At 42.1% G+C, this 27,370-nt stretch overlaps 1 protein-coding gene and 1 long non-coding RNA gene across 10 annotated transcripts; one reads left to right on the forward strand and one right to left on the reverse strand.

The window, feature by feature from the left end:
- Positions 1–1,313: 1,313 nt before the first annotated feature.
- On the reverse strand, positions 1,314–25,484 carry klc1b (kinesin light chain 1b). 9 transcript variants are annotated; one of them, XM_080287832.1, is made up of 16 exons: positions 25,395–25,484; positions 15,852–16,119; positions 15,300–15,530; positions 14,353–14,434; positions 13,901–14,129; positions 13,719–13,806; positions 13,053–13,154; positions 12,340–12,513; positions 11,616–11,715; positions 10,097–10,146; positions 9,770–9,837; positions 9,453–9,561; positions 8,933–9,085; positions 3,019–3,143; positions 2,653–2,710; positions 1,314–2,560 (listed from the first exon to the last, which is right to left on the reverse strand). In XM_080287832.1, exons 2-16 carry the CDS (start codon positions 16,098–16,100, stop codon positions 2,486–2,488), a joined length of 1,893 nt encoding a protein of 630 aa, XP_080143958.1. In that variant the 5' UTR covers positions 16,101–16,119; positions 25,395–25,484; the 3' UTR covers positions 1,314–2,485. The 9 variants fall into 9 exon arrangements, with proteins under 9 accessions (XP_080143958.1, XP_080143961.1, XP_026045032.1 ...); XM_080287835.1 differs by lacking the exon at positions 25,395–25,484 and adding an exon at positions 22,190–22,289 and having other exon boundaries at positions 8,960–9,085; positions 14,353–14,431; XM_026189247.2 differs by lacking the exon at positions 25,395–25,484 and adding an exon at positions 22,190–22,289 and having other exon boundaries at positions 14,353–14,431.
- On the forward strand, positions 21,188–25,787 carry LOC145419635 (uncharacterized). Its single transcript, XR_013900945.1, has 2 exons — positions 21,188–21,776; positions 25,060–25,787. It is a non-coding gene; the product is annotated as an uncharacterized LOC145419635 (long non-coding RNA).
- The last annotated feature ends 1,583 nt before the right edge of the window (positions 25,788–27,370 follow it).

Here is a 27,370-nt window from a genome sequence, read left to right on the forward strand (position 1 = left end):
TTCCTGCATAATGTCACTATAAAACAATATCCAGTAAATGCTACCATGGTACTAAAATACCTAACACTAGTAGTAGTAGTAGTAGTAGTAGTAGTAGTAGTAGTAATATTTTTATATTACTACTGCACATAATAAATAATTTATTATTTATTAACTTTACTCGTGTTTTTAAATAATTACGTGTTCAATATTATCGAGACACTGTTTTCTATGCCATTGATGCTGTTAAGTAACCGGCATGGAAAAACAAATGTATATTATTTTGAAATTAAACTTCCCGTATCACTCTGGTTACTTCACGGGTTATTCCATCTTTTTCCTCGGGTGCAGCTTCCGGTGGCCGTGCCTGATGTGGGATAAGGAATACAACACCGCGACCCTCTGGTTCAACCTGAGCACTGTTATCTTATACAGAAACCTTACATATCACTCAAATAATTCAGATTTTTATTCAAATGTTTTATATTTTCAATATCTTAAAGTTGTTTTTATGCAGAAGATTTACAAATTGAACATAACTGGTCCAAAAGAAACACATGTCAGATTTTTTTCACTCTGTAATTCCTGCACGCTTTTACGTGTTTGCATATTACTAACCTAATTAATGTTGTACTATCTCTCAGTTCGGTGTTATGCATACAAAAAGCATCGATTCACAACAACAGTCGTCTTTATAGCTTAAAGTAAAGACTCTACAATACTGAGGGGACCTCACAGACCTCAGCAGGAATGCATGTCCCTGTTAACACCTTCTGTGAGTTCACATCACTCTGACCACGAGGTGACGGCCCCTTGCTGGCGCCACCGTTGGGGATATGTGTGGGCCCAGAGCCACGTTGCTGGTCCACTTGGCCCACGGATGACTGTGGCTGACAGAAACACTTTAGAGGATTAATAGAGGGTTAGTAAAACCTTTTCAAGGGGGCAGATATAGAAAACAAGTTCATTCACAAAATGAATTCCTGAGGGAGGAAAGAGAGGCAGTAGTCCCACTCTTATTTGAAGTGTCTGAGGGCATGGTGTCAGCTCCCATGCAATAATTAACTCTGCTGCTAGTCACTTACCTCTTAGAAACAGGAAAAAAGGGAATCCGGCAGCTCTCAGCAGAACCCAAAACCACGAGTATGGGTTCATATAAACCCCCTCCACGCTGATTTGTACCAGGTGGGAGGAGGAAAACTCAGAAGTCTCGCATCTTAGTAAGACATCTATGTTCCCCGAGTTCCCACACTCACACTGGAGTCTGACGTTGTAAGATCTCGCTTGGTGGAAGAGCGTAAGTGGATAAGACGAAGATATTCAAGCGAATTCAATTCTGAGTAGAAAATGGTTTTATTTCTTTTATCAAGATCAGACACCAACTGGGGTCGTTTTAAGTATCAGATCAAAACAGACGCGTGTGCAACTGTCCCCTTAAATGAAAAGCGCTTTCTACTTGTTGAAATTTGAGCACTTGATCATATTCTATCCTTTATATTTATTACATAGAATGAAATGAAAACAAAGGCAAAATAAGGGAATTAGAAAAAAAACCCATTCCAGTTGTTTTTGAGTAGCGACACGAAAAATACAATCAAACAACACACTCAAATCACACATCCCCAATCACAGCATTACAGAAAGATGTGCTCAGAGTTGGCAACTCAAACCTGCAGAGTGGACTAACATACAGCAGTCAAGTCCTGCATGGCACCACTGTTCAGGATGAACAGTTCAGTCCTGATTGGTTTACTTTTTCACACACATATATGTACATACACAAGTTGTTGTTTTTTTAAGGAGTGCTTTCCATGGTTTACACGATTACACCTGTGTCTTTCTCTGCAACGCACGAGATCAGCTGTAGTGGTTAAAGCAGCAGCTATAATTTCAGTCACAGTCACGTCAGTAGAATAAACATCTTCACCCTGTTTCCCAAAGTTTGAAGCTACACCCCTAACATCGCAATAAATCTCAACGGGCAAATCATTAAAAGGAAAACGTTACATGTCGTCATTTCAAACCCAAAACCTTTTCATCTTTATCTACCGTCGAAGGCAAAAATAAATCTACAGTCTACAAAGTATCTTTTATTTACATGTAAGAAAAACGTAATCTTAACTAAAAATCGGTTATTACTGTCAAAAGGTGGCATTTATGGCGAGAGGCGAACTCAAAGTGCAGAGTCAGTGATTATGAATTAAGGGCAGAGATGAGGTACGGCAGGTTTTCTTGGCCACAATTAGGAGGCACCAAGGCTCCAAGGCAACAAGACATTAGGACTACGACGAGGGAAATGCAGAAATGTGGCAACGGGAAAAATATCAGACTGGTTACGTAGGTATTCATCCTGATGAGTGGGAATCTAAGAGGATCTTTGGGTCAGGCGTGTGGACAAAATGCGTGCTGGACTCGACACTGTCCGACGGTTCTGTTGCCGAAGGCCAAAGGGAGGAAGAGGAGGGGGAGTAGTGTCTTTGGATGGGTGAACAGAACCGCCTGCTGCTCAGTTTCCAGAGTAGAGATCCACAGTGCTGGAGCTGAGCCCACGGCTCTCCCTGAAATTACTGCCCCCTCGATTCTGGCAAGGAAACAGCACAGGTTCAAGTGGAGCATTCAAAAATAAATAAATACAACAACAAAATGCAAATCTTTACAAAAACTGATCATCACCTGGAACGTTTCATCGCTAGATTTGTTCAGATAGTTCAAGGAAGAGGCTCGCTTCATACTGATGGACAAAGAAAACAAAGATTAGGCATTTGTTTCTTTGAGAGGAGAGCACACACACAAAACCAGGCCTGACCACGTTTGGGGAGTAAATGTCCAATAAAGTGTGACCTGCTAATTAAATTCAGTGGAGAGAAATTGCACTAAGAACATATGTTGAAAGGTTTAATGTGGCTTATCATGTAAAGGGCTCTGTGGTGTCATTAAGACTAGAAAAGCCCTCTGAGAACTTGTAGAAGCAGTACATTTCTTTGGAATCATTTATAAAGTAAAACATCCATCACAAGAGAGGATTGCTTGAGTTATTACTTGGTGCTGCGAGGTTCAGGGGGTACGTTGCCCTGCAGTTTCTTCACCAGCATCTCGCTGCTGCGACGCAAAACATCCCTGAGCTTCCCCAGAGAGCCACTGCGATAGAGGGTTCCACTGCCATCCTGCAGACACACACAGATGCTCGTTAGCTCATCCACACTCCCCGCTGCAAACATGCCTGTTCGTATCATTAGCCAGTAATCATCAATTATCAAGATGCATGTTTGTGTTTCGCTTGAGTCGTGTAGCACATCACGACGCGTTCTAATCGGCTGCTCCCAGCCAAACGACGTGTTCGTGGTGCCTCACACAATTAAATTAGGTGTCACGGAGCTGGAAACATCTACATGCAAGTCTTTATAGCTTGATCCAAAGGTTGTGCTGAGTGCCATATATATATACAGTCATTATTAACACATGGCACATCTTCATTGAGACAATTAGCTTTTGCTGCTTTTCTTGACACCTCATATTCTCACTGTGCACTTATTACTTCACTCCCACACAGAGATCTGTCGTATCGTTGCTGGTTTGATTCATAAGGAAAACAAACATGAAACTTCATGTTGGAAGGAAATCGGCAACCTTGCAGTCTGATAAATTGAATAATCTGAAGTTCATTTTCAGCAGAAAGAAAGCAGAGATTGATTTTAAGAAGATATGTAACCATGGTTACACGAGTGGAGTAGATATGCAGTTTTAGGTTCCTGGGACTTGGTAACACAGCAAACATCTGATGATCTTCATACACAAACTGTGACACACTTCTACATAAGCCCAATAGAAACCAGCGTAACCAGTTTAATTTGTCGTATTTGCCTTAAACGAATAGCTTTATTTGTAAGATTTACTTAAATATGACAGTTTTATTTTGTCAGTAGCATACTAATAAAAATCCGGATGTTCTATTCAGACAAATTTTAAAATGACCTTAAAGTTAATTGCAATAATCCATCCATTCATTCATTTGTTAGATTCTCCTGTGCGTGTGTGTCTAAGTGTAATAGCAACCAATTTGTAAAGTGTCTGTTTTAATTTCTAATCAGCAAATACAACATGTACTTGTCTTGCTTTCCCCAGTGTGTCCTTTTCTCCTTGAGGCGACTGCTGTTGTGATTTGGTGCAATATAAATAAAACGGAACTTTTTCTATAAAGTGGCTGTCACACTGCACTACTACAGGAGTACCAGCAGAGGGAGCTGTGTGCACAGATGCGATTTCTGTGGCTTGTTTGGCTCAGCAGCTGACATTAAAACCTCAAAGCAGGAGTGTGTGTGTCTGTTTGCATCAGAAGCAGAGAAAAGACAGACTTCACAAATGGAAAAACTTTATTTGAGAATACCAACAAGTGTCGATGCAATAACCTTCACAATGCAGAATGGTAATTATAATGCAATCCTACTTACTAAGTGCGTTATAGACTTTTCCATTTATGTTCTTTAGGAAACTGAAAGTCACACTACATATGTCGAGAACAGACAGTTCAATAAATAAGCATTCCACTAACACAACAATATTGCCATAATTATGTGATGGACAGTCTTTTATTATTTATTTATTTATTTTGTTCATAGTTGCATTAGAAGTATAGGTGTTCGCATGGGAAGGAATGAAGAATCAAGGCGAGTAGCATGATGAAAAGCCATATAGTGAATGCACTTGTCAACTATTAATACAGCCTACTATTACACTTCCAAGATGTGAAATCATTTACATTCAGTTAGTTAAACATCTGAAATAATGTTGATCTTGAGGAAACACTCGCACTGTACTCCTGGTGTCTAAAAACATGATTCACCGACTGTTTACTTGCAAACAACTGTGTGAGAAAAAGTCCATCAAACTGTGTTCAAAATACAGCATCCATAGCGGGCGCTGCGACTGTACCACCAAACATACACATGAATACACACTACAACTACTGTAGGATCCAGGTTTCTGTTGATTTACGATGCTATCCTCTACTGCTACACCGACAGATCAAGGCAATTGTGGGCATTTATGCCCATTTATTAAACTATATAGAGATCACTCAGGTGGCCAGTGTTTGTGCTAGTAGGTCTCTGCTATTGTGTGGGCTTCACAGTGTCAGCCAATGTTGCTAATTCCCTTTGTAAATGCACGTGACTGTAGAGCCTTTGCTAAAGCTTGAAACAGTCACACTGAAGCGAGTAAGCAGAAGCTGAAAATAAATTACCATGGCGACACAACAGCTTGCTGTGATCTGGCTAATCTGCCGTCACGTTTTGGCCTCCATCCTGTTCCGGTCCCGTCACAGCGGGCAACGCAATGTTGACATACTACTGCCTTTATATTGAGCCACATAATAATAAAGTATTTAGAAAATGTAAACAATTTCATACAAAATAAACCAAAACAAATTAATAGCAAATATATCTATAAACACACAAAAAAAACAACCCCAAAACAAAATTGGCAACACTCCCTTTACTCTTCCCGCTGACTGTCAACGTGTCAAACTATACAGTACCATTCATTTTAAAACTTGTTAAGCATTTGATCGCAGGCGTTAGTTCAAACTGTCAAATACACACTGGCAAAAAACCCAAAAAGATACAATTATGGCTAAATACAGGCACCGGGTTGGATGCTAGCTTTGATGTTAGCTGTCATTTGTAGTGCTCAAGGCAAACAAATTTGGAGTGAGAACAATGCAGAGTAACCGTGGAAGTTCATTATCTGTAGCGCTTTATCTGGTTATGTGCTGGAGTGATGTCTGGAGCTATTCTGCCTTGTTTCAATAAATGGCTGCTCCTCTTATGAGCCAATAAATAAATCTGCTGTGCCCCTGTGGTAAAGACACACGGGTCTGAATAGAGGAAAAATGTGCGAGTTACTTCCTCACGTGGAAAGATTACACACAATGACTTTCTTTTTTTTTTTTTTGTCTTTTTTGTGACAGAAAGAGTTGAAGTTCCGACATGGGGAAGGGGTGACGCAGGTTAGTGAGAGGGAAGGACAGGGAGAGAGAAAGTAAGGAGGAGAAAACAGAGCAGAGGTGAGAAGACCAAACGTCCCAGCAGCTGTCAGTTGAACAGGGGAGAGAGGTGACAACCAGGAGGGGGGCTTTCTGAGTCTCTGCCGCAGGAGAGGGGGGAGCATCAGGAATGGCAGAGGAGCTGTTGGACAGAGAAGGCCAGAGGGAATGACAACACACATCCTTTTGCTATTGTGTTGGGGAAGGAGAGAAGGATGGAGGAATAGTCTTGATGGCTTAGGCCTGATAAAAGAGAGAAACAGACAAAAAGAAAAAGAAAAAAAAGAAGGCACACATCGTAAGATTAAGAGCTCTGGGTTGGGCTTCCTACTCTAGACATCTACGCTTTGATAAATTACCCATGACTTGCACTAGATTCAGTAACTTCCTGCAGATTGGAGGCTGATTATTCTTTTTCTAAACCCTAATTTAGTAAACGGTAAATGATACGGGAGCATCAGGCTCCGATTCTCTCTGAAAGATTACATCTGTCTTAGATGCTACACTAGCAGGTAAGTGAAGCAGTAGGTGCTGGCTGCAGTCACCGTGACTCAGCTGTTTCTCTTTCCTCTTGGGGTACCAGAAAGGCTGAACTTGGCACACAGTGCCCAGCCGGTGACTGTGCACTGCAGACGTGAGACATCTGCAAGCAGCAGCACTGAAATGGGAATACTTCGATAACTATCACACTGATGGTGGGACATGAATAAACCTAAGTAGTATACATTTCACAGAAGCTGCATCTAACACACGATCCTCCACCTACGTCCTCACCTGACTAACAAACTAATCTATTCTACTCATCGAGTACCTAAATACCAACCCACCCAAGCTTATTGTGTGGAGAGGGGGAGAGTACAATCCACTGAATGAGAAGAGCAAATTTGACTGACAGGCTGATTGGTTGTCATGGCAAGAGGAATTGACATGGAGGCACGTTATTGACAAACACAAGGGGGGGAAGGGGGATGAGGAAAAAAAAAAGTCAGAAGGTGAAATCTGGAAAACATGCAGCTAAAAAGGCAGCATATTAAAGCAGACCACTTACAGACACACAGGAAGTGGAATCATGCAATTTTTTTTTTTTTTTTAAACAAGAGCCACACATACACGTCAGTAATTAACCTGTACACAAGCACAAACGCGCTGACAAGCTGTCGTCTCATGGTTATTTCCTAGACAAGCGCCACTTTAATAGCAAAACAGGAAGTGCTTTTTGAGACATCTGAAGCATGTAAACAACTTCCACAACGTTAATGACACAGCAGACTGAGTGCAGAAGAAAGAGGAGATGAGACTTTAAGCAAAGGTGAGTGACAGCTCTGAACCACATCACCACGCGGCAAGACACAAGTAGACTCTTTCCTACACTAATCTTTGAAAGACAATAACCATTTTAAGCTGTGTAAAACGAATGGATGGATGGAATTTGTTATAAATAAAAACAAAACTTGCTTAGTCAAAAAGCAGAAGTTAACATGACTAGAAAATAGTCAGAAAAAGCATGAGAATGTCATGAATACATTTTCTGTTTGAACTGAGTCAGTTTAACTCCTGCTGCTATAGCTACACGCTGGCTAATGAAATGCAGGCACACACACAGACACACACAGACACACACACACACCTCTGGATGCCAGGCCATGTTTCAAAGACAGACAGGTGCACGCTCAGATGCAGACACACATGCCGTTAACATTTGCTGCAGTGCGCTGTGAAGCAGTGTGGAGTAGCCGTGTTACGCTTATGAACATGTGCAGAGCAGCAGACATCAGGTTAAAGAAAAGACACTTCTCAACCAAGTGAAAACACACTGAACACATGACGTGCGTTAGTGTGTGTTGTTAAGGGGAGGGGAGGCCCAGCGGGCTGGCATTGCTGCATGCATGTTTGGACTGGGTTGGCGCAGCGGAGGGCGTGGCTGCACTTAAGTGAGGGGTGAGGCACAGGCTCAGATGAGGCATCCCTGCCAACGCTCTCATGCCTTATGCAAGTCTCATTATTTGGGGGTGAACTGCGCCCCAGCAACAGCGGTGCCAATTTGACTGCATAGAGCGCCATGTTTTATAGCCTATTTTCTCACTGTAAAAGGCCAAAAGTGCAGCTAACAGCCAGAGTGAACATTACAATAAGGCAGCAGGATGAACTCTTACATATCATCCACTCTGATTACTGAGCAGAGGGACAAGCAGAGGCACGAGCACCGACGATATCAGGAACCTTGTCAGTTGTGCTTAATGGCAGAAACATGACACATCCTATTAGAGATTTAGACAGGCTATATCTCTGAGCATATGAATGTTTAATGTGTTGCCAGGGTGCCACAGTCTAAACCTGTGCCTCATAGTTACTGCTTCACTTGTGCAAAAGCATCGCCAGAAAAATTGCCTTTATTAAAAAGGTTAACATGGAGTCCAAAACTGAGTTTTGATGCTGTCAAAATAAAGAGGGTGCAGCATGCCAAGACACTCAATCAGCGTTACACTTTGAACTTGCAGCTAAATCTCATGGTGGTATATTCACAGGGAGATGGTGGACTGGTACAGGTATAGCTCACTGGGTGGAGCCCAAATCGAGAACAGGCTTTTGAGTGGATAATCCACTAAAGCAAAATAAAGTGTGCTTCAATGTGATGACTCGCATAATTACAAGGTCATCCAGGTGATTTGGTAAAGTCTGGACTCATTGAGGGCTTCCTGATGGGCTCTGAGCCAGCGGAGTCGCTGTCCTCACTGCACTAACCTAACAGAAAGCAATCCTCTCGGCTCTCCTTTTAAACACATAACACGTCTTTGTCCTTTATTCTGAGCATCCTGTACCAGTACACCCTCGCTGTGATATTACCAACACAGCCTCGTTTTTCCAGAGAGGCCAGCGGACACGTTGACTCAACCATAGTGGATTTGTACTCACCCCGTTCCACTCCACGCCCATACTCACTTCCTCGCCGGTCTCAGAGCCGCTCTCATACTTAACGCTGGCGAGACTGTCCCTGCTCTTCCGCCTGTCGCCCTCTGTATCTTTCAGGATCTCCACCACACGTGTCTGGTGGATTGGGTCGATGCCCTGATGGGTGCAACACACAGATGCAAGAAAAAAGAAAAAAACAAAACAAAAACAGTCAGAAGTAGCACTGATGTAGCCGTCAGCATGTCAATATTGGCAGGAGTGCAAAGTTAAATGGAGGAATTAAACGTGATTTCATGTTTCCTTTCCCCTATTAATGCTTTCAAAGCACTGGGACACGTTTTAAATGACTGTGAGATGGGAGTGATGTTAGGGGAGAGAAGTGGAGGCTCTAGTTAGAGACAAATCAACTTACTGTGTTGCTCTGGATCCATAGCAATGTAGGGAAAGGGAAAGAAATATCATGAGATTCACTGTGCTAACATGGGGAACATATTACTATTTTCACGTAGAAAACTATGCTGACCTGCTTGCGAGACCTCGCAGCGCACTCTTCCAGGGTCTCAGCAGCTTCTAGCTTGCCCTGGCGGCGGTACAGAGCCCCCAGGTTCCTCAAGGTGGTGTTTACTGTAGGGCTGGATGCACAGACAAGTTTCGTTATTTGAATCTGAACAAAGCAAATAAAGTAAGTTACATAAGTTACGCAAGTCTAAAAATAATATTTTTACAAAAAAAAAAGCTTCCGATACAAGTTAGTGACATACAAAGCAAATTAAATAATTAATTTCTGCCTTTGTCACGTGACCATGTTGTATAAAACACTCTTATCAGTCTCCGCCTCACCTATTGACTTTGCAGGCCTTGTACCAGCCTCCGTACTCTCCGTATGGAGTATTGTCTCTGTGCCTGCCCTGGAAGTAAATAAGAGAGAAGAGGAAGAAAAACGTGAAGGGGTGTGGTTCAAATGAATGAGCAATATTGTGTTCCTGTGTTTATGTTTAACTATCATTTAACTTCCGGGGATTAGTTCAAGGATTGCATTTCTATTATAACGAAGTGGCATGCTTTCCTCATTTCTCAGCCTTGTGTTAGAAAAGCTGTTTGAAACAAGTTTTGTTTGTTTAGCTTTTGCTCAAATTCACGCGAGGTCGGTTACAGAGAGCCGCTCACCTTGCTCTCCTCCCTTTCCTCGGCGTGCATCCAGATGGGCTTGTTGTCAGCTGCAGACAGACAGGAGAGATGGTGTATGCGTTGGGATTTTAAATAATTAGCCTCATGCCTGGAAAAGTGAAATCAGCTACATGTGGTGGAAGAGTGAACGTGTGTCGCTTTGGCTAAAGAGTGAATCTGGAAACATGTGACTGAGCCATTTCAGAAGGAGGCAGAGCTGCGAAGGGGTAAAGGAATTATTAAGTATTCAAGTGCTGTACCGCCACCAGTGGGTCGAAAATGAATGTGGGTTCAACGGGTTATTCCAGTTACTACCATAATGGATTTTATAACATTTCTGAGGCTTCATATTTTTCCAAGTATTCACCAGAATCCATCTAAGATTTTAGACTGATGGCACAGTAGATCTGACCAAGCATTAAAAAAGTCAAGCATTATTTTAACTATTTAAGCCAACAGAAATAAGACTTAACAGGAAGTGAGGTCATGACTGAGGAAAGTCTAGCACCCATCTTGCTGACACCCTGGGACAGTTACTTATACCTCTGTGCATGTGCGAGCACATCAAATATTGGGCTGATTCGGGTTTCCAGGTCAGGTGGTGTAAAGAAGGGAATTTATTTATGACATTTTGTTTGCAAACTTGCAACTCATTTAAAAGATCATTACTGGTTTAGGCAAACATCTGCACCTGCTTGATGTGCTGGTGGTTTAGTAATAGAGTACGAGTGTAACAGCTTTAATAAATTTACTGCAGATTCGTCCCCAAACAAATTACAGACAGTACAAAAGCACCATTAAAATTGTTTTTAATGGTGTAGAGAGGAAGACGATACTACTGTTGAGGTAATAAAGACAAAGAAGATAAAACATGATTATTGCATAAAGTGCTGCCACCTTAAGAAGAAAGAATATTTATGGTTAACTGTTGCTGCTTCAAGTTGCGTCACCTTAACCTTCAAAGCACTTTAGTATTAAAAAAAGAAAAGAAAAGAAGAAAAAAAAAATCTTACAATATTATCAAGGTAAGTGACACACAAAGAATAAACCTCTCTGAAAAAGTTGGATGTTTTTGTCAAAAGGCGTCAGAGCGCTGCTTTGTGCCAAGTGACTTTTATTCCTTTTTCAAAGCAGTCAGTCTAATCCATGGAGGAAAGCCAACAAAAAAGCTTACTTTAAACCAAAAGAGAAGAAAATTGCAAGAGTTCATCTTTCAAAGCAAACTCTTTATTTCTTCAGAAAGATCGAGTCCTCTGAATGGTGAAGCTTGGTACCGTGCTTAGACACAAGTCCACTTTTTAACCACCTGTCCATCACTGCTCGCTGGTGTGGCACAAACAGTGGATGGATAAGAAAAGTGAAAAACAACAACAAAATAATGCTGAATTACTGAGCTGCAGTTCTCCTGAGATCATTTTATAGTCATTCACTGGTAAGAATAAAAATTCTCATTTGTACTAATATAATTAAACATTTACTGCTATACATGCACGCTCCAGTAGCCATTATATGACCTTACCATCAACAGATCCAAATTCTTTCTCATGAGCACGAGTCAGGATCTCTTTGTAGAGAATCTCAGCCTCCTTGTATTTCCCCTGTTTGAGAAAGCAGGATGCCTGAAGAACAAAGAGGTAAAAGGGGATTTTAGTGTTGAACCAAACGGGCTTACTGGATCAGATTTTGCCTCCCTCGCTGTACATAAATTCTCTCCATCATCAGTGAGGCAGTGCGGACATAAGTGAAAAGGAAAGCCTTGAAGATGCAGCAGAACAGCAGATAAAAGACTACTAACCTTGTGCTCTTTAAGCAATGCTAAGTGACACGAAACAGTTCTTTAAACACCTTTTGAGGTGACAAATCTTATGCTGCAAGAGTAAATTGATTGCTAACTTTTATAAAAATCTTGTGTTGAAGTAAGTCGTGCCCTTTTGAAAGAAAAAGGGAGGGGAAAAAAACAAAAACAAAAAAACAGTTGAGTTTAAAAGACATTTCAAGTGGAATCTTTGCAGGCTGGCACCAATATACAAGCTCAACACCTCCGCAGAGACCAAGGCTGACAGAACAAATGATCGAGTCTGTTGGCAACCAAAGAAAACTCTGCCTGCGTTTACCTCGTTACACTCACAGCTCAACAGAGACTGCAGTTCTTATCAACAAGTACAGCATTAGAAGTGAAAGGTTTGAAAGAAAGACGAGAAAAAGGACCATGCGAGTGGATTTCCTGTCAACTTCTCGCTCACCAGGTTGTTCTTGGTTTTGGCCACATTTGGATCATCTGGGCCCAGCCTGGACTCGTAGATCTCCAGGGCACGACAGTAGTAATATTCCACCTCCTCATATTTGCCCTGATTCTGACACAGCAGGGCCAGGTTGTTCAGCTGTTTGGCCACATCTGGGTGGTCCTTCCCCAGGACCTGATGGATATCAGAAAAGTATATGTTCAGGTTGTCTTTCTGCCTCAGTGCATCTCTCCTTTCTATAGCTCCAAATCCTGTTGCTGCTTTCACCAGGCAGCACGTCAGCCTGCTGCAGGCACTCAGGAGATCTAATAAAAGGCTGGCCGATCAATAGCGAGGCTACAGAATAGAGCTTTCGGGCAAAGAGAGACTCTTTGTACCATGCTGAGCTCGGTAGTTTTGTCATGTCTCCTATCCATCTCCTTCCTCGCTCCCCCAACGCCTGCTATCCATTTTCAGCTGCGCTCTCAATTAAACCCTAATTCCCTGCTGACAAAGGAATGGCTCCCAGTGGAAACTTCACAGACAATTTAAGAAAATCATTTGCTCTTTTTCCTATTTATAGTAGCTGGTATTACACTAGCTTTGACTGACATTTTGGAAATGTTACCACTGTTAATTACTTTATAACAATGGGCTAATTGTTCACTGGTTTAGCCTTGAGATGAGACCTCGATAGCAGTGCCCTGCTGGTGCAATCCAGGGATATGGCCTACCTTTTCTCTGATCTCTAGAGCTCTCTTACACAGAGGCTCGGCCTCCTTGTACTTCCCTCTCTTTCCATACAGCACGGCCAAGTTATTCAGGGTGGCAGCAACCTGGAAAAAATAAAAACCAGAATGACTGTACTGGCAGGTTAGATTTCAAAATTCACTGTTTTCAAGGAATTATCATAGTCCGAAAATGTATGCTGTTCAGTGTTCTCAGAAAAACCTAGATAGTAAGTGCCTTGTGACAAACTGCAAAGGCCACAGTGCAGCTGAGCTTTACAGGCTTCCTTTAGGCTTTGTGGGGAGTTTTAGTGCTTCGGTGTTAGTAGTCTTACACATCTGTGCACAAAAAGGAAACGGTGTCTTTTAACGTTTCCCTTTTGGTTGCTGTATTAAAACTGCAAGGATTCAATGGTTAATGCCGGATGTACAGGCAGACACTGAACACTGATGACTGATCTCTTCAAGCCTGCAGGCACATGGTCAGAAATCCATACTTTAATAGTCGGAAAAATCTATACGGGCTGATTGAGTAGGACAGTAAAAAAGAATATTGCCTTCCTATTGAGTCTTTGGGAGTTATGAACAAACAAAAGATAACTAATCTGATCTGTCTAAACATGGATGAGTCCATATGAAGATATGGTAGCCATGGCAACCGTGAAGTCTTACAGCAGGATGGTCCTTGCCCAGGGTTTTCTCACGGATGGATAGAGCGTCGTTGAGCAGATGGGCTGCCTCTTTGTATTTATTCTGATCCCTGTGCAAAGGAGAAACAGAGAACACCATGTGTAGCTCAACAAATAAAACAGGATACACGGCACCGAAAAGCCAAACACAGTATGTTTTCTAACCTATACACCAAAGCCAAGATATTGAGCATGGTGGCCACATCAGGGTGATCATGCCCCGAGGTCTTCTCCAGGTCCTCCAAAGCTTGCTTGCACAGGGGCACGGCCACCTCGTACCTGCCCTGAGAGGCATACTGGATGACCAGGTTGTGCAAGGTTCTCAGACGTGCTGGGATCTCATAGCCTCCCTGCTGGGCTGCGACCACGGCTGCACTGTTATGTTGGTGCTGCACTGTGGGGGACAAAGGAAACGTGCAAAATCAAAAGGTCAGATTGGCTCTAGTGAGTAGAAAACTGTAACACACACCACTGTCCTGGAATAAGGTAGCCAGGTTATTTTACACCGAGATCATGCATGACACAATTTATTCAATATTATCCCGACAGCAAACCAAGAAAGACAGCTCTCTCTTATTCAGATAATCAGATGAGTCATTGTTGCCGTTTGTTCTTACTTCCTTGGCCGTGCTCCTCCTCATCATTGGGGAAGAGGTCATCCAGGGAGTCCTTTGGTGTTTCTCTGTCTTTCTCCTCCTGCTGAGAGGATGAAAAACCTGCCAGTCAGACTCTCTAACGAACAACAGGTATAATTCAAGAGTTGCCTTTATCAGACATGTGAAATGTGTGTTAACGTCTAACAGGGAGAGATGAGGCGAGCCTGTTATTTAGAAAAGTGAAGATTTCATTTACCATCATCCTTAATAATACATCACAAGGAGTAAATTTCAAAGATGAACAAAAATTATTTTAACAAATACAAAAATGGTAATAATCATCATCATAAACAATTAGGATGGGAACATTAAACAGACTATTCAAGAATTATTTCCCCTTGAAAGGATAAATGAGATCTTAAGGATAAACTGCACTCATCCGTCTTCACTAAAAGATTTCTTTAATGTGGAAAATGGAAGACAAGAACTTTCCGGCTCTGGCTGGATGGGCCCCTGCTCAGCTAAGCAGTTAGAGGCTGTAATAGCCTGCATCCACTATCTGTGACTAACAATATGGTAAGAAAATAGAGAGATTTATCCTTGACACCAGATCAATGAGGACCACACCAGAATGGCTCATTCCAGGAAGGAATGCAAAGTTTTCTTGTTTTAACGAAAACAGTGAGTTTTTTTCCTTGCGGCCAATTATGCTGACAGTCTCGTGTCCTTCAGAGTTATATCAGCAACTACAAGAAAAACTAAAGTCTTTTTCCATTTCCCTTCTTATGCTAAATCCAACTTGAATCTATTTAGCTGAAAATGTTCCAGTTAAGAACATAAATAAGGACGAATATATTTCCTACATGCCTCTTGCAATACAGACCATATACACACAAAAATCAGTTCTCTTTAATGTACCAATCTAATCCCACATTAAGGCCTATAATCTTTGTATAATCATTACTTACAGTGGGTGAGACATCTTCATCGTATTTTTTGAGCTGGTTCATGAACTCCAGGTGCTTCTTCTCCTCTTCCAGCTGGGCCACGCTCTGTTCACTCTTCTGCAGCTTCTGCTGGGTGTTGGCCAGCTCATCCCGCAACCACTGGTTCTCCTGGCAAAGCCTCCTCACCTGTGCGCGCAGCTTCTGCTTTTCCGACTCCACCGCGTTCAAGTGGTTGGACAGGGCCATCATCACCTGGGATAGAGACAACATTGAAGAGCAGCGATATTTATCAAGGACAAAATGTTACGGTGACAGGGCGGCAGAGTATAAACTGGGTCTGAATTTCAGTGAATCATGATCACAGCACAGGCTCAGTATAGAATGAGGAAGCTGTGAGGAAGCAGGAACAACCAAAGAAGATAATAAAACAAATCTACCACTTTAGAAACCCTTCTGTTTGTCTGACAACACACAAATTTTTCTTTCACTCATATCATCAGCGTGGTTAAACTGAATCTCCTCTTTAGGTTCAAACATACAATTCTGTAAATCCTTGTAACTTCTCAGTCATACCTGTGCTTCTCCCAAGCCCAATTCAATCATCTCCACTGACTTGCGGAGAAGATTGGACTTCTCGTGCACCAGGTTGGCCTCTTCATCCTTCTTTAGGCACTTGATGGTCTCCAGGAGGCTGTGAAGGATGGAGTTATGCTCGTTCTTCAGGGCCTCGAGACCCTGGATCACGAGCTTTGTGTTCGAGATGATCTCCTCCTGAGAAAGCTTCTCCAGCTTCTCTTCCCGTGGGTACACCATGGTGGACATCTTTTTAGCTCAGGGAAACCTGTAAAAGATTGGAGGAAAAGCCTGAGACACTGTAGGAAAATTCCAGCAGCAGCTGTAACAATTTCATAATGATGTGTCAAACATACAGCTGTGCTTGCTTAACACAGAACAGAACCTAAGAGCACAGCTAATTTGGCTCAGCTCACTGCAAATGTCAAAACACGTCTCAGTACAGTTCCTCTCTTTAACCAAATGCATCTTTAGTTTTTAATGATCATTTACACAATTAGCACTTAAGGCATTCTCTGATTATGTATGTTCCTAATTCTGACAGATGCTACTCTGCTAATAAGATCACAACCTCATCCTGCAGCAAGGTGATGGCAATAAAAAGGGAAATGAATGCATGTTTATTGCTACAGCTCAGATTAGAGATTCAAATTTCATAAGAGAAGTACGTCAGCAGTTGTATAAGCACACAAATTGAGCACAAACAGAAAGAAAGAAGGGTGGCTACATAAAACATAACATATATATATATATATATATATATATATATATATATATATATATATATATATATATATATATATATATATATATATATATATATATATATATATATATATATATATATATATATATATATATATATTATATTGCCTAGCTGAGAGCCATGGGACACATCATGCTGATGGAGCGACTGCTGGGACTTGGCACCTATAATAAGCTCAGGCTGGGAGCAGGGCTGCAGCTCGCTGTGTAACACAGGGCACACAGCTGCTGCAGTATGGTTTCTCTCTGGTGCCAGCACCCAAACAGAGGCCAGCCATGCTTGGTGCATGATTCACTGGCGACTGAAGGAGAGAATGATGTAGCAAAAGCTTCAGCAGCACAGCAGCTGGCCAACTCGACAGATTTTAAAAACACCTCTGCGAGTTAGTAATGTGATGGTCGTTTTTAGAAATGTCAGCCCTCGGGCGAGTCCATGGAACACTTTACCTAAATAACATAAAGATAACTTATGACTCAATGAGCCACATCACTACTGGCTACATCATGCAAATGTCAGTGCAAAACGCAGCCCTGCCCTTCCAGCTGGGGTGCAGCCAGTGTTGGAACTACTGCATTCTGCATTTTAACAGCACTGAGGAGAAATAGTTAAGGAAAAACGGGAGCTTGCAGTAACAAAAACACCAGCTGAGACCCATCCGCAGTAAAAAATAAATAAATAAAAATACACCATTAGTGAGCCACTCCCTTCTTTACCACTTCCAATTGTCTTTTAAAGCAGCAGAGAAAATAAACAGACTAAAAACAGGCCCAAAGAACTGCAGTGAAGAGCTCTTTATTTTGTATTGTGACAACAGGAAGCATGATGGCGGGGGCGTATTTGGCTTAATTCAGGCACAACCATTAATGAGTTATCAAGATAGTTGCTGATTAATTTCTCTTGGTGGACTAACTGCTGCTTTCTTATGTCCTTAAACCTCCTGTAAAGATGACTTTATCTGCTTGCATATTCTCAGAGGACTTTGACTCAGCTTTAAATCAAACATGGTAAACAAACCCAGCTGGTTTACAGCTAGTTTTGGGCAATCATGTCCCTCCTGTGCATGTCACATCATGTAACTGCAGCTGGGCTCTGTCATGAGGGTGTTATTCATTATACTAATATGTACCACGCCGAACAGCCAGCCAGGGGCCAGCTGCTGTACTTGCCTAGTGGACAACTGAATGCCAATGAGCCTGTGGAAAGCAACAAAATAAGCAACTGCTGGGGTCTCCGGCTGGGCAGGACAGCGGCAGGGGCCGATAAGAGATGGGTGACCTAAAACTATTTTATATGTTATGGGGGGGACACAGAACGGTCTTAATTCTCCCCACCACCCATTTTTCTCTAATTAAAACCTTTGCTATCCTCATGAATCCGACAGATTAAATTAATTTGCGAATTCAAAACATACAAAAAAAAAAAAAAAAAAAAGCAAAATTTTCTGTTTTGTGACAAATTTATCTCTAGGGAGAGAAATGACTGAACTCTCTGCACAGCCCAGGTAAAGCATGAAGCCATTTGTTTAAGCTGTTAAAACACTTCAACAATGGTATTTAGCAATGCTGAGCTTATTAGCTATGGTACCACGAGGGGAGCACGCTCGACTTCATATATAACCACCCCCTCTATACTTATTCTAATCGGGGAGCAGTACAATGGAAAATTCAAAGAGACAGCCAACCTCTTAAGAGAAGCCCCCTTTTCTATCCCAAACTGACTGAACTCTAATTAAAAGTACAAAAGCAATCCTACAGAAATATTAACTCTGTAGTGTTGTATTTGGTGCTGGCTTAGAACTGCTTTCACAATATACATTATATAATACATTATATAATATGCATTATAAAATCTAATAATAAGCCGTTAGAAGATAAGGGTTTTAGAAGGCGAAAGCAAACATGAAAGCGAACAGAAAAGACTCAAAAGAAAACAAAAACAAAAGAAAAACCCTCACTCAGTTCCATGAAACTCAAATGCCAAAAACAAATCAACTAGAACTTCTATTTGCACGATCAACAGAGATGCCAAAGGACTGAGGCTTCATTAAAGCCAAAGCAAATATTGCAGAGACCCTTACTTTGCATGAAGGCGTGTCAGACAGCTTTATATTTTTCATCTGTGCCTGCAGTCGTTTGAAAGTCTGGCTGTGAGACGCCTCACTCCTGCGAGCACGATATGAAATGTTTTCTTTGAAAGATCAACACTGCTCGCAGATCAAACAGCTTATTACCCTGTAGAGCTCCTCCGACTCAGCTGTTTAACACCTGTATGGATGAAAGCCGGGTCTACAAGAGAAGTGCTTTCATGTGAGCCAGCATCTTTACTTTTAATAAAGCACTCCAATTAGGGAGTTTCTTTCCTCAGACGGCTCGAGTTAATATTTCCCCAAGTGTTTAAAGAGGTATATGAGAAGTCCAGCAGTCCTGTTGTTCTCTGCCCTTGGATTAATCTTTAACATTTACTTTGTTTTATGAGATCATGTGGGAGGGAAATAGCTGATATCATCAAATGGAAACACAAAAATGCAGTATGCTAGCAAAATAAATGAAAGACAACACATCTAGTTTATGACCTCTTATACCAACAAAAAGGCCAACGGTGCTTTTACGTGCCCTCGTGATGCACACGTTACTGTGCGCAGCAGTATACATTCACTCGATGCAGGCTTCAATACAAGTGACCTCATCATTGGGTTCAAGAATAATGAGGGTCAAGTATGACCGAAGGTTCTCCAGCTTAAGTCAGGTTGCTAGAAAATGCATACCAGGAAAGCATTTTGAACAAAACTGCCAGCCCACAGCTACATGACCTGCCATTTCAATAAGCACACGACACGCATTGCTTTAACAGACGTTCATCTCGCTCCATGGTAAAGCAGATGGAGTTTTTAAGGAAATGTAGCTTTACAAAAACTGAGGTGGAATATATAGAGGAATAATAGAGCGATGCATGACAAAGTCATTAAACAAAGCGACAAATAGCTGCTAAAGGCTAAAAGCCATTCATCATATTTTCTGCTGCTACAGCTTGTACCAGAAAACAAACCTGGGTTTCAGAAGCAGAGCAGAACCTCACAGTTTGGCACGGGGAAAAGCTGGTGAAATAATGTCCTCCTCCTTGAGGAAAAGCGCTACACACCAGCAAACGGCATCATAAACCTGCCCTCCTAATCCAAAGAGAGATCCTTTGTTTTGTTTTTTTTAAAACAAACAAACACAAAATAACACAATAAACGTTCAGTGTGAAAATGAAGCGAATGGAAATGAAGCTGGACAGTAATGAGAGTGACGAATGCTAATTTTGGTGAGGATGAGGACGAGGAGCTGCCTGCGGGATGATGTGACCTTCCCCAGTGCTTCGTCAGAACAACCAGCATCAGCTTGGGTGCACGTCGGGAGACGGGCCCGCCCACAGAGGGACAAAAACAGAGGAGTGCAGAGGAGCAGGTCAGATGGGGGAGGGAGTCATCCCGATCTAGAGCCTGCTCCTCTCCTCTATACTCATCACACACAAAGGAAGAGACCTAATGAGGCACAACAGAACAGCCTCAGTGACACAGGCTCAAAATGGTCTGGCATCCTAGGAGCTCTTATATCAATACTGAGCTTATTTACATATAATACTCATCATGGCACTAAGAATGAAATGCCTCATATACCGTTTACCTTCAGCACGTCAGAAAATATTTACACTGCCATGATACGTCACTCACACAGTCGCCTCGCCCGAGCGATGTTCATAGGCTGACTCGTGCAGCAGGGGTGTGCAGTTGAGCACTGGATGGTTTGAATACTATGATTAAAGAAAATCATAATTCACAAACTCCAGGATCTCAACAGATGTGATGTGTGGACTTTAAACTGTGACTCACACCAGTTACACTCATATGTACAGACGCAGCCTAAAAATAATCTGAAAAATATAAACAGAATAGGCACGATTTAGCTCTTGTTACCCAACTTGGACCGGGAAGACAAGTTAGAGGAGTCATTCTTGAAGAAGGCTCAAAGGTCATACAACTGCAATTACAGCACTTCCCACCACGAGGCCAGTATGAGAGCAGGGAACAATGTATTGAATGAAATACAATTTAAACAGAGGTCGGCGTACTCCATATTGACTGGCTCACTCCCCTCTAACCGGTGGAAATCTGGGCCTCGTACCTTCATCCAGAAGCTACAGCCTTCATTCGTCTCCATCTCCCGGGATGCCTTAAGATTCACATTATTACTTTACTTCTCGGCCAACACCATCCTCACTCCGTCTCTTTTCTTCTAACCCATCTATCATCACTACCGTCACTTGTGAAGGTAGTGCTTTCCCCCCCACTGAGATCACAACAGTGGATTAACGCAATAACAACTGGCATAAATGTGGACGCTCTGCTACCAACTTTAATTTCGTAGTCATTTTGTTTTGTCTGTGAGGCAGGGTTAAAAACTCTCATCTTAAGATAATAATCTAGTCTTCTTTAAAATTGTCTGTGTTTAGTTGTAAACAATCCTACTAGCCTACCCTTTTTGAGAAAGGGTGTGATGCATACTGGGAGAGGAAATGGGGGGAAAACGGCAGAGAGGAGTCAGCAACTTCCTAGCCAAGCCAGTGGGAGAAACCAAAGCCATCTCCCAAGGGGACGCCTTTCCTGTCCACTTGGTGAAGTTTGACACCACCGGATTAATAATCCTTATTTCCTGCACAATAAAACAGCAATCCAACACAGTGTCGGTATCACTGTGAGAGACACAAAGGAGAGCCAGCCAACCCAGAGGGTGTGGCAGGGCCTGGAAACAACCAGCAGGGAGGTGCCACTGACTGTCCTCAGTCATCCATCACTACACAAAACCAGCAGCTGGAGGGCTGCTTCCCACTAATGGCTGTCTGACAAATGAATATGCCTGCGTATTGCTAGGAAAAAAGAAGAGATGTTCACTTCAGCATCGTACCATGCCGAGGAGTATTATTCAGGAAAATCAGACACCTGTGACGAGATCGCAGTTCCCCACAAACAAGCCGAGAAGATAATGACGGGAAACAGCTGAAAACAGAGGCGCCATCCTAAAGTCGTGGTAGTTACATGTTAATAGCACTGCACTGCCGCTAATGTGGACAGAAAGCTCTGTGTACATTTTGACATCACTTCAAAGCGCAAAACACACCAGGTAATCTGACATCTGACGCTTTTCTAGAATAACACAATTTCATATAGCTTTAGCCATCCATGACATTTTCTTCTTTCACCTACCAATTTCGTTATGATCTCTAGGGTCACACTTGAATTTTGATGGGTTTACCGTGGGTTTTTTAATGATCGAAGACTCTTTAGTTTTGAAAGCTCTTACTGCCCGATCTGTGTAGAGCTCCGCTCAGCGCCCAGCTAGCTCTCAGCTAGCCAGCGATAGCGTCACCACTCCCCGGCTAAATGTCGCAAGTTCATCCTTTTCAAAGCGCAGAGCTGCTCATTTCTATACGCAGCATCTAAAAGCCATGCTCCCGAAGCACACAACCGCACACAAGCACACACAAGCTCACACAACACTAACGTTTCACGGAGGAAATACAGCTTTTCACTTACCGAGAGCTGGGACTGACGGCTAGCTCAGCCCCTTTAAATCCAAAATGTCTCCGACACGGCAGCTACCCAGAAGCCTCTGCGACTGGCCAGACCGAGAGTGACGTCATGCTTACTTTTCGTCACTTTTCGTTTATCTATCTAATACATAACAAGATAGGGTCACCCATATAACCCCAGAACAACAAATGGACATAAGTGTGGTTTGTTCGGCTTAATTTTTTTACTTACAAAGAAATCCCAGTACGCTATGAAAGCCCATAAATGACTCTACAGCAGAATTCAAATTAGGATGTAGCGCCACCTGGTGGATATGAGTATTTAAACTGTAGCAGTTTGGAAACATTTTCTAGTATATTTTTGGTCAGATGATGAAGCTGAAAATATGAATTTGTTGAGGAAAAAGACACACAGACAGACAAATAGGTCTCTTTCAATCACAGTATGAAGGATATTGAACACTAGATAGAAATATGTGCGTTGTCAGGCTGGATGAATAGTTCATTTCCCAAGCTTTTACAATAGAATAAAATAGAATAGCCCTTTATTGTCATTGTACATGTACAACGAAATTGTGTTTGCTCCACACCAACTATGTTGGAATTAAATATAATTGGCAGACAGCAAGAATAAGTAGCATACAGGAGATATACATTCAAGAGGGATATATACAAGCAATAGAAAGGCACACATTGGAGAAAAAGTTGCAAAGTGCTTGGAGGTAGTGCAAAGAAAAAGACTTGGCCTGAATAGAGTCCGTGTGTCTGTGAGTGCCCTGAGTGATTAGGGTTACTCAGTGTTAGTGAGTCTGGAGGTGTGGGACCTGACTGACCTGAGGCGTCGACCAGAGGGCAGTGGGTCAAACTGTACGTGGTGCACGGGGTCACCTATGATGGTCCTGGTTTTTCTGAGACAGGAGGATCTGGTGATGGGCTCCAGGGGTGGCAGAGGGCAGCCAGTGATTTTTTGGAGCGGTTTCAATGACCCTTCCTGTTCTCAGTAGGGCCCCTGCGTACCAAACACCCAGGCATTGGAGAGCACACTCTCCACTGAAGAACAGTGGAAGGCCAGCAGCAGAACCAACGCCCTTCTTTACCAGGGTGTTGGTGTTGTGGGTCCAGGTGAGATTGGTGGAGAGGTGGGTGCCCAGAAACCTGAAGCTGGAGACAGATTCTACCCATTCTCCAGGGGGGGAGTGGACCTGTCTGTGCCTCCTGAAGTCCATTATGAGTTCTTTTGTTTTAAGGATGTTAAGCATCAGGTTATTTTCTGAGCATCAGTGGTACAAGTTCTCTACCTCTGCCTTGTGCGCTGTCTCATCTCCATCAGAAAGGGTGGTGTCATTGGCATACTTGATGATGACGTGGGTTGGTTGGGTTGGTGTACAGGGCTGAGAACGTGGCCCAGCAGGCATCTGGTGCATAGTGACAGAAGGGGGTAGGGTGGGGGCCAAGTGGGACTGACTGAGGCCAGTTGGTTAGGTAAGGCTTCTGACACCAATGCCAGCTGACATTGTTTGCACTTCTTTGTTGTTCAGAATCTTATTTGTATTGTTAATACTTGCTTTAATTTTTTTTTAAACTTTATTCTGTTTTTATTTTTGTTTATTAGGTGCTTTAAAAAATAAACTTAAAGGCAAGGAATGTCTACTCCATTTTCTCCAGATACAGAGAAATGTATTAATCAAAACTTTGCATATTTGTCATATGGTTTGATATTTGTATGAAGGCAAGCCTGCCCTCTAGAGGCGGAGTTTAATCTAGCTGTCCTTAATGCAAGCATTTAAACAAGAGAAGCTACAAATGCAACAAAAGGGTCAGCTTTAACTGACCTGCTATGCATTTTCACTGCTATGCAGATGACACCCAGCTCTATCTGTCCATGAAGCCAGATAACACACACCAATTAGTTAAACTGCAGGAATGTCTTAAAGACATAAAGACCTGGATGGCCGCTAACTTTCTGCTTCTTAATTCAGATAAAACTGAGGTTATTGTACTCGGCCCTGAAAAGCCTAGAAATATGGTATCTAACCAGATTCTTACTCTGGATGGCATTACCTTGGCCTCCAGTAACGCTGTGAGGAACCTTGGAGTCATTTTTGACCAGGACACGTCCTTCAATGCACATATTAAACAAATATGTAAGACTGCGTTCTTCCATTTGCGCAACATCTCTAAAATTAGAAATATCCTGTCTCAGAGTGACGCTGAAAAACTAGTTCATGCATTTATTACTTCCAGGCTGGACTACTGTAATTCATTATTATCAGGATGTCCAAAAAACTCACTGAAAAGCCTTCAGCTAATCCAAAATGCTGCAGCAAGAGTCCTGACAGGGACTAGAAAGAGAGAGCAGATTTCTCCTGTTTTGGCTTCCCTTCATTGGCTTCCTGTTAAATCCAGAATTGAATTCAAAATCCTGCTCCTCACATACAAGGTCTTAAATAATCAGGCCCCATCTTATCTAAATGACCTTGTAGTACCATATCACCCTATTAGAGCACTTCGCTCTCGCTCTGCAGGCCTACTTGTTGTTCCTAGAGTATTTAAAAGTAGAATGGGAGGGAGAGCCTTCAGTTTTCAGGCCCCTCTTCTGTGGAACCAGCTTCCAGTTTGGATTCGGGAGACAGACACTATCTCTACTTTTAAGATTAGGCTTAAAACTTTCCTTTTTGCTAAAGCATATAGTTAGGGCTGGACCAGGTGACCCTGAATCCTCCCTTAGTTATGCTGCAATAGACATAGGCTGCCGGGGGATTCCCATGATGCATTGAGTTTTTCCTTTCCAGTCACCTTTCTCACTCACTATGTGTTAACAGACCTCTCTGCATTGAATCATATCTGTTATTAACCTCTGTCTCTCTTCCACAGCATGTCTTTTATCCTGTCTTCCTTCTCTCACCCCAACCGGTCGCAGCAGATGGCCGCCCCTCCCTGAGCCTGGTTCTGCCGGAGGTTTCTTCCTGTTAAAAGGGAGTTTTTCCTTCCCACTGTCGCCAAAGTGCTTGCTCATAGGGGTGTGATGGCATCAGCCACACAGAGGTAAATTAGTCCATTTTTCACTTTATTAGTTTGCTTTGCGGTTTTCTTCATTAATCATTTGGTTAAACCTAACACTGGTATTATGAGGCGCGCACATAGTAGCATTGTGTGGTTTTTCTAAAATGTTTTGTTATATTAATTATGTTTCTCTTTCTTTGAGTTACCTGGGTTTGGGCGGTGGCTGTTTCCTGTCTGGGCAAAAGGCGTGGCTGAGGACTCTGGGGACAAAATGCCTGCTCAGCAGGACCAACCATGGGCTTACCAGGAGCAGGGGTGTTTTAGGCTTAGTTAGGTTATTCTGTGCTTAGTTAATATTAGTGTGTGTTTTTGTTTTCCCCCCTATTGTGTTCAAATGGTTTGGCCAAATCATTATAAAAGCTACCCTCATGTGTCTTTTTAATTAGGTCAGTTTGTGTCTCACTTTGTTGTTTAAGTTTTGGAAATTACTTTTTGTAGAGTTATATGACCTGTTTTATGGGCCTGCTAAGTATGGTTTTGAATTTTGTTAATTTTGGACTTTTTGAGGGTTAAAATAAAGAAAACCCTTTTTGAAGATATTTTTGCTTGTGTCCTCTTTGCTTTGGCTGCTTGGTCCCTCACAAGGGGGTCATATGATTGTTGGGTTTTTCTCTGTATCTATGAAGCGCCTTGAGGCGACTTATGTTGTGATTTGGCGCTATATAAATAAAATTGAATTGAATTAACTTTTAGAAATAGTTATTCGCTGTAACTGTAAAATAACAATTGGTACAAAGGGGACCCTCCGACTATCTGTTAAAAAGACTTTGAAGGGGAGTTGGGGGCATACGTCTAGTGATGGTGAGATGAAGCCTCATGATGAGCTGAAGCTTTCCACCCAATTGGTCGACTCATGGTTCGAAGCGTTGTGATGATTCATTTGCTCTACTGCGCCATCAAGTGGACAATTCAAGTGAAGCGGGCTCTGTGATTATAATGTGTAAACCTCTAAACGGAATAAATAAATAGTTTTCATGGTTATTTATCCCGAATATTGTCTCAGTATGTGTGATACAAAAGAGAAAGTGGAAACTATCAGGACGGAGTTTTGGTATGATTGTGTAACTGTTAGCCTCAGACAGTCAGTCAATAGTATAATTCAGATCATAGATCAGTACATTTGCATATTTTTATAACTATAAAAAGAAAGCTGACACTTTCGAGACTTTATCTAATGTGTAAGCATCACAGCAGATGCCTTTGTGTCAACATAGCTGAGGCTAAAACAGAAAAACGATTTTATAAAAATATTCAGCAGTAGATCAAAACCGAAAGAAAACCAATAATCAACAAATGAACATTACCTGATGCTGCTGAATTGAAGCAGAGCAAATTACAGAGGTTTTATTAGAGACACACCTTAGCGTTTTGCAATTTTGCATAATGTTAAGTTTAAATTATTTTAGTAGCCTATTGAACGGCAGAAATTAGGTTTTCTTTTCGGAAGTATTTAAAATGGAAAAAACAGCGGCTGACAGCGCTGTAAAGAACGGAGGTCTTATGCATAACAAACAAGCGAATAACACAGAAAACAGATTTTTAGACGAGAAACTGGTCTTGAAGTATACTGTGTGTGTGTGTGTGTGTGTGTGTGAGTGAGAGAGAGAGAGAGTGTGTGAGAGAGAAAGCTGTGCATGAAGTTGATTTTATCCTGGTGAAAGCAAAACAGCAAAAGTAAGAGGAAATTCATGACGATGTTTATGTGAAGCGTAGTTTGGATCTCCTTTTACTGCTGGTTCGGTCAATATATTGTTTGAAGAGAAATAAAACCTGCAGCTTCAGAATCAGCGCAAAAAAGGCGTAAACATGAAGCACAGACCCGCCGACGGAACAGAATCAGTGAGCTGTCGGCTTTCAGCCCCGACCGTGTCCCTGCTGTCTGGTGAGAAAGGCGACATCTCACTGATTCTGATGCGTCAGCGGTCCACGCTTTGTGTTTACGTCTTTGTGCAGAATCCATGTACCTGCTCTCATTTACTGTTTCAGTTGTTTGGTGGTGGTTGAAATGTAGTAATATTTATATTAAAAATCGATTCAGGGTTTTAATGAATCGATATCACGTTATCCAAGCTAGAATCGATTTTAATCGATAATCAAAACCCGCTCCTAGTACCTGTGTAAT

This window comes from Astatotilapia calliptera, chromosome 13, assembly GCF_964374335.1.
Source record: "Astatotilapia calliptera chromosome 13, fAstCal68.1, whole genome shotgun sequence".
NCBI lineage: Eukaryota > Metazoa > Chordata > Actinopteri > Cichliformes > Cichlidae > Astatotilapia > Astatotilapia calliptera.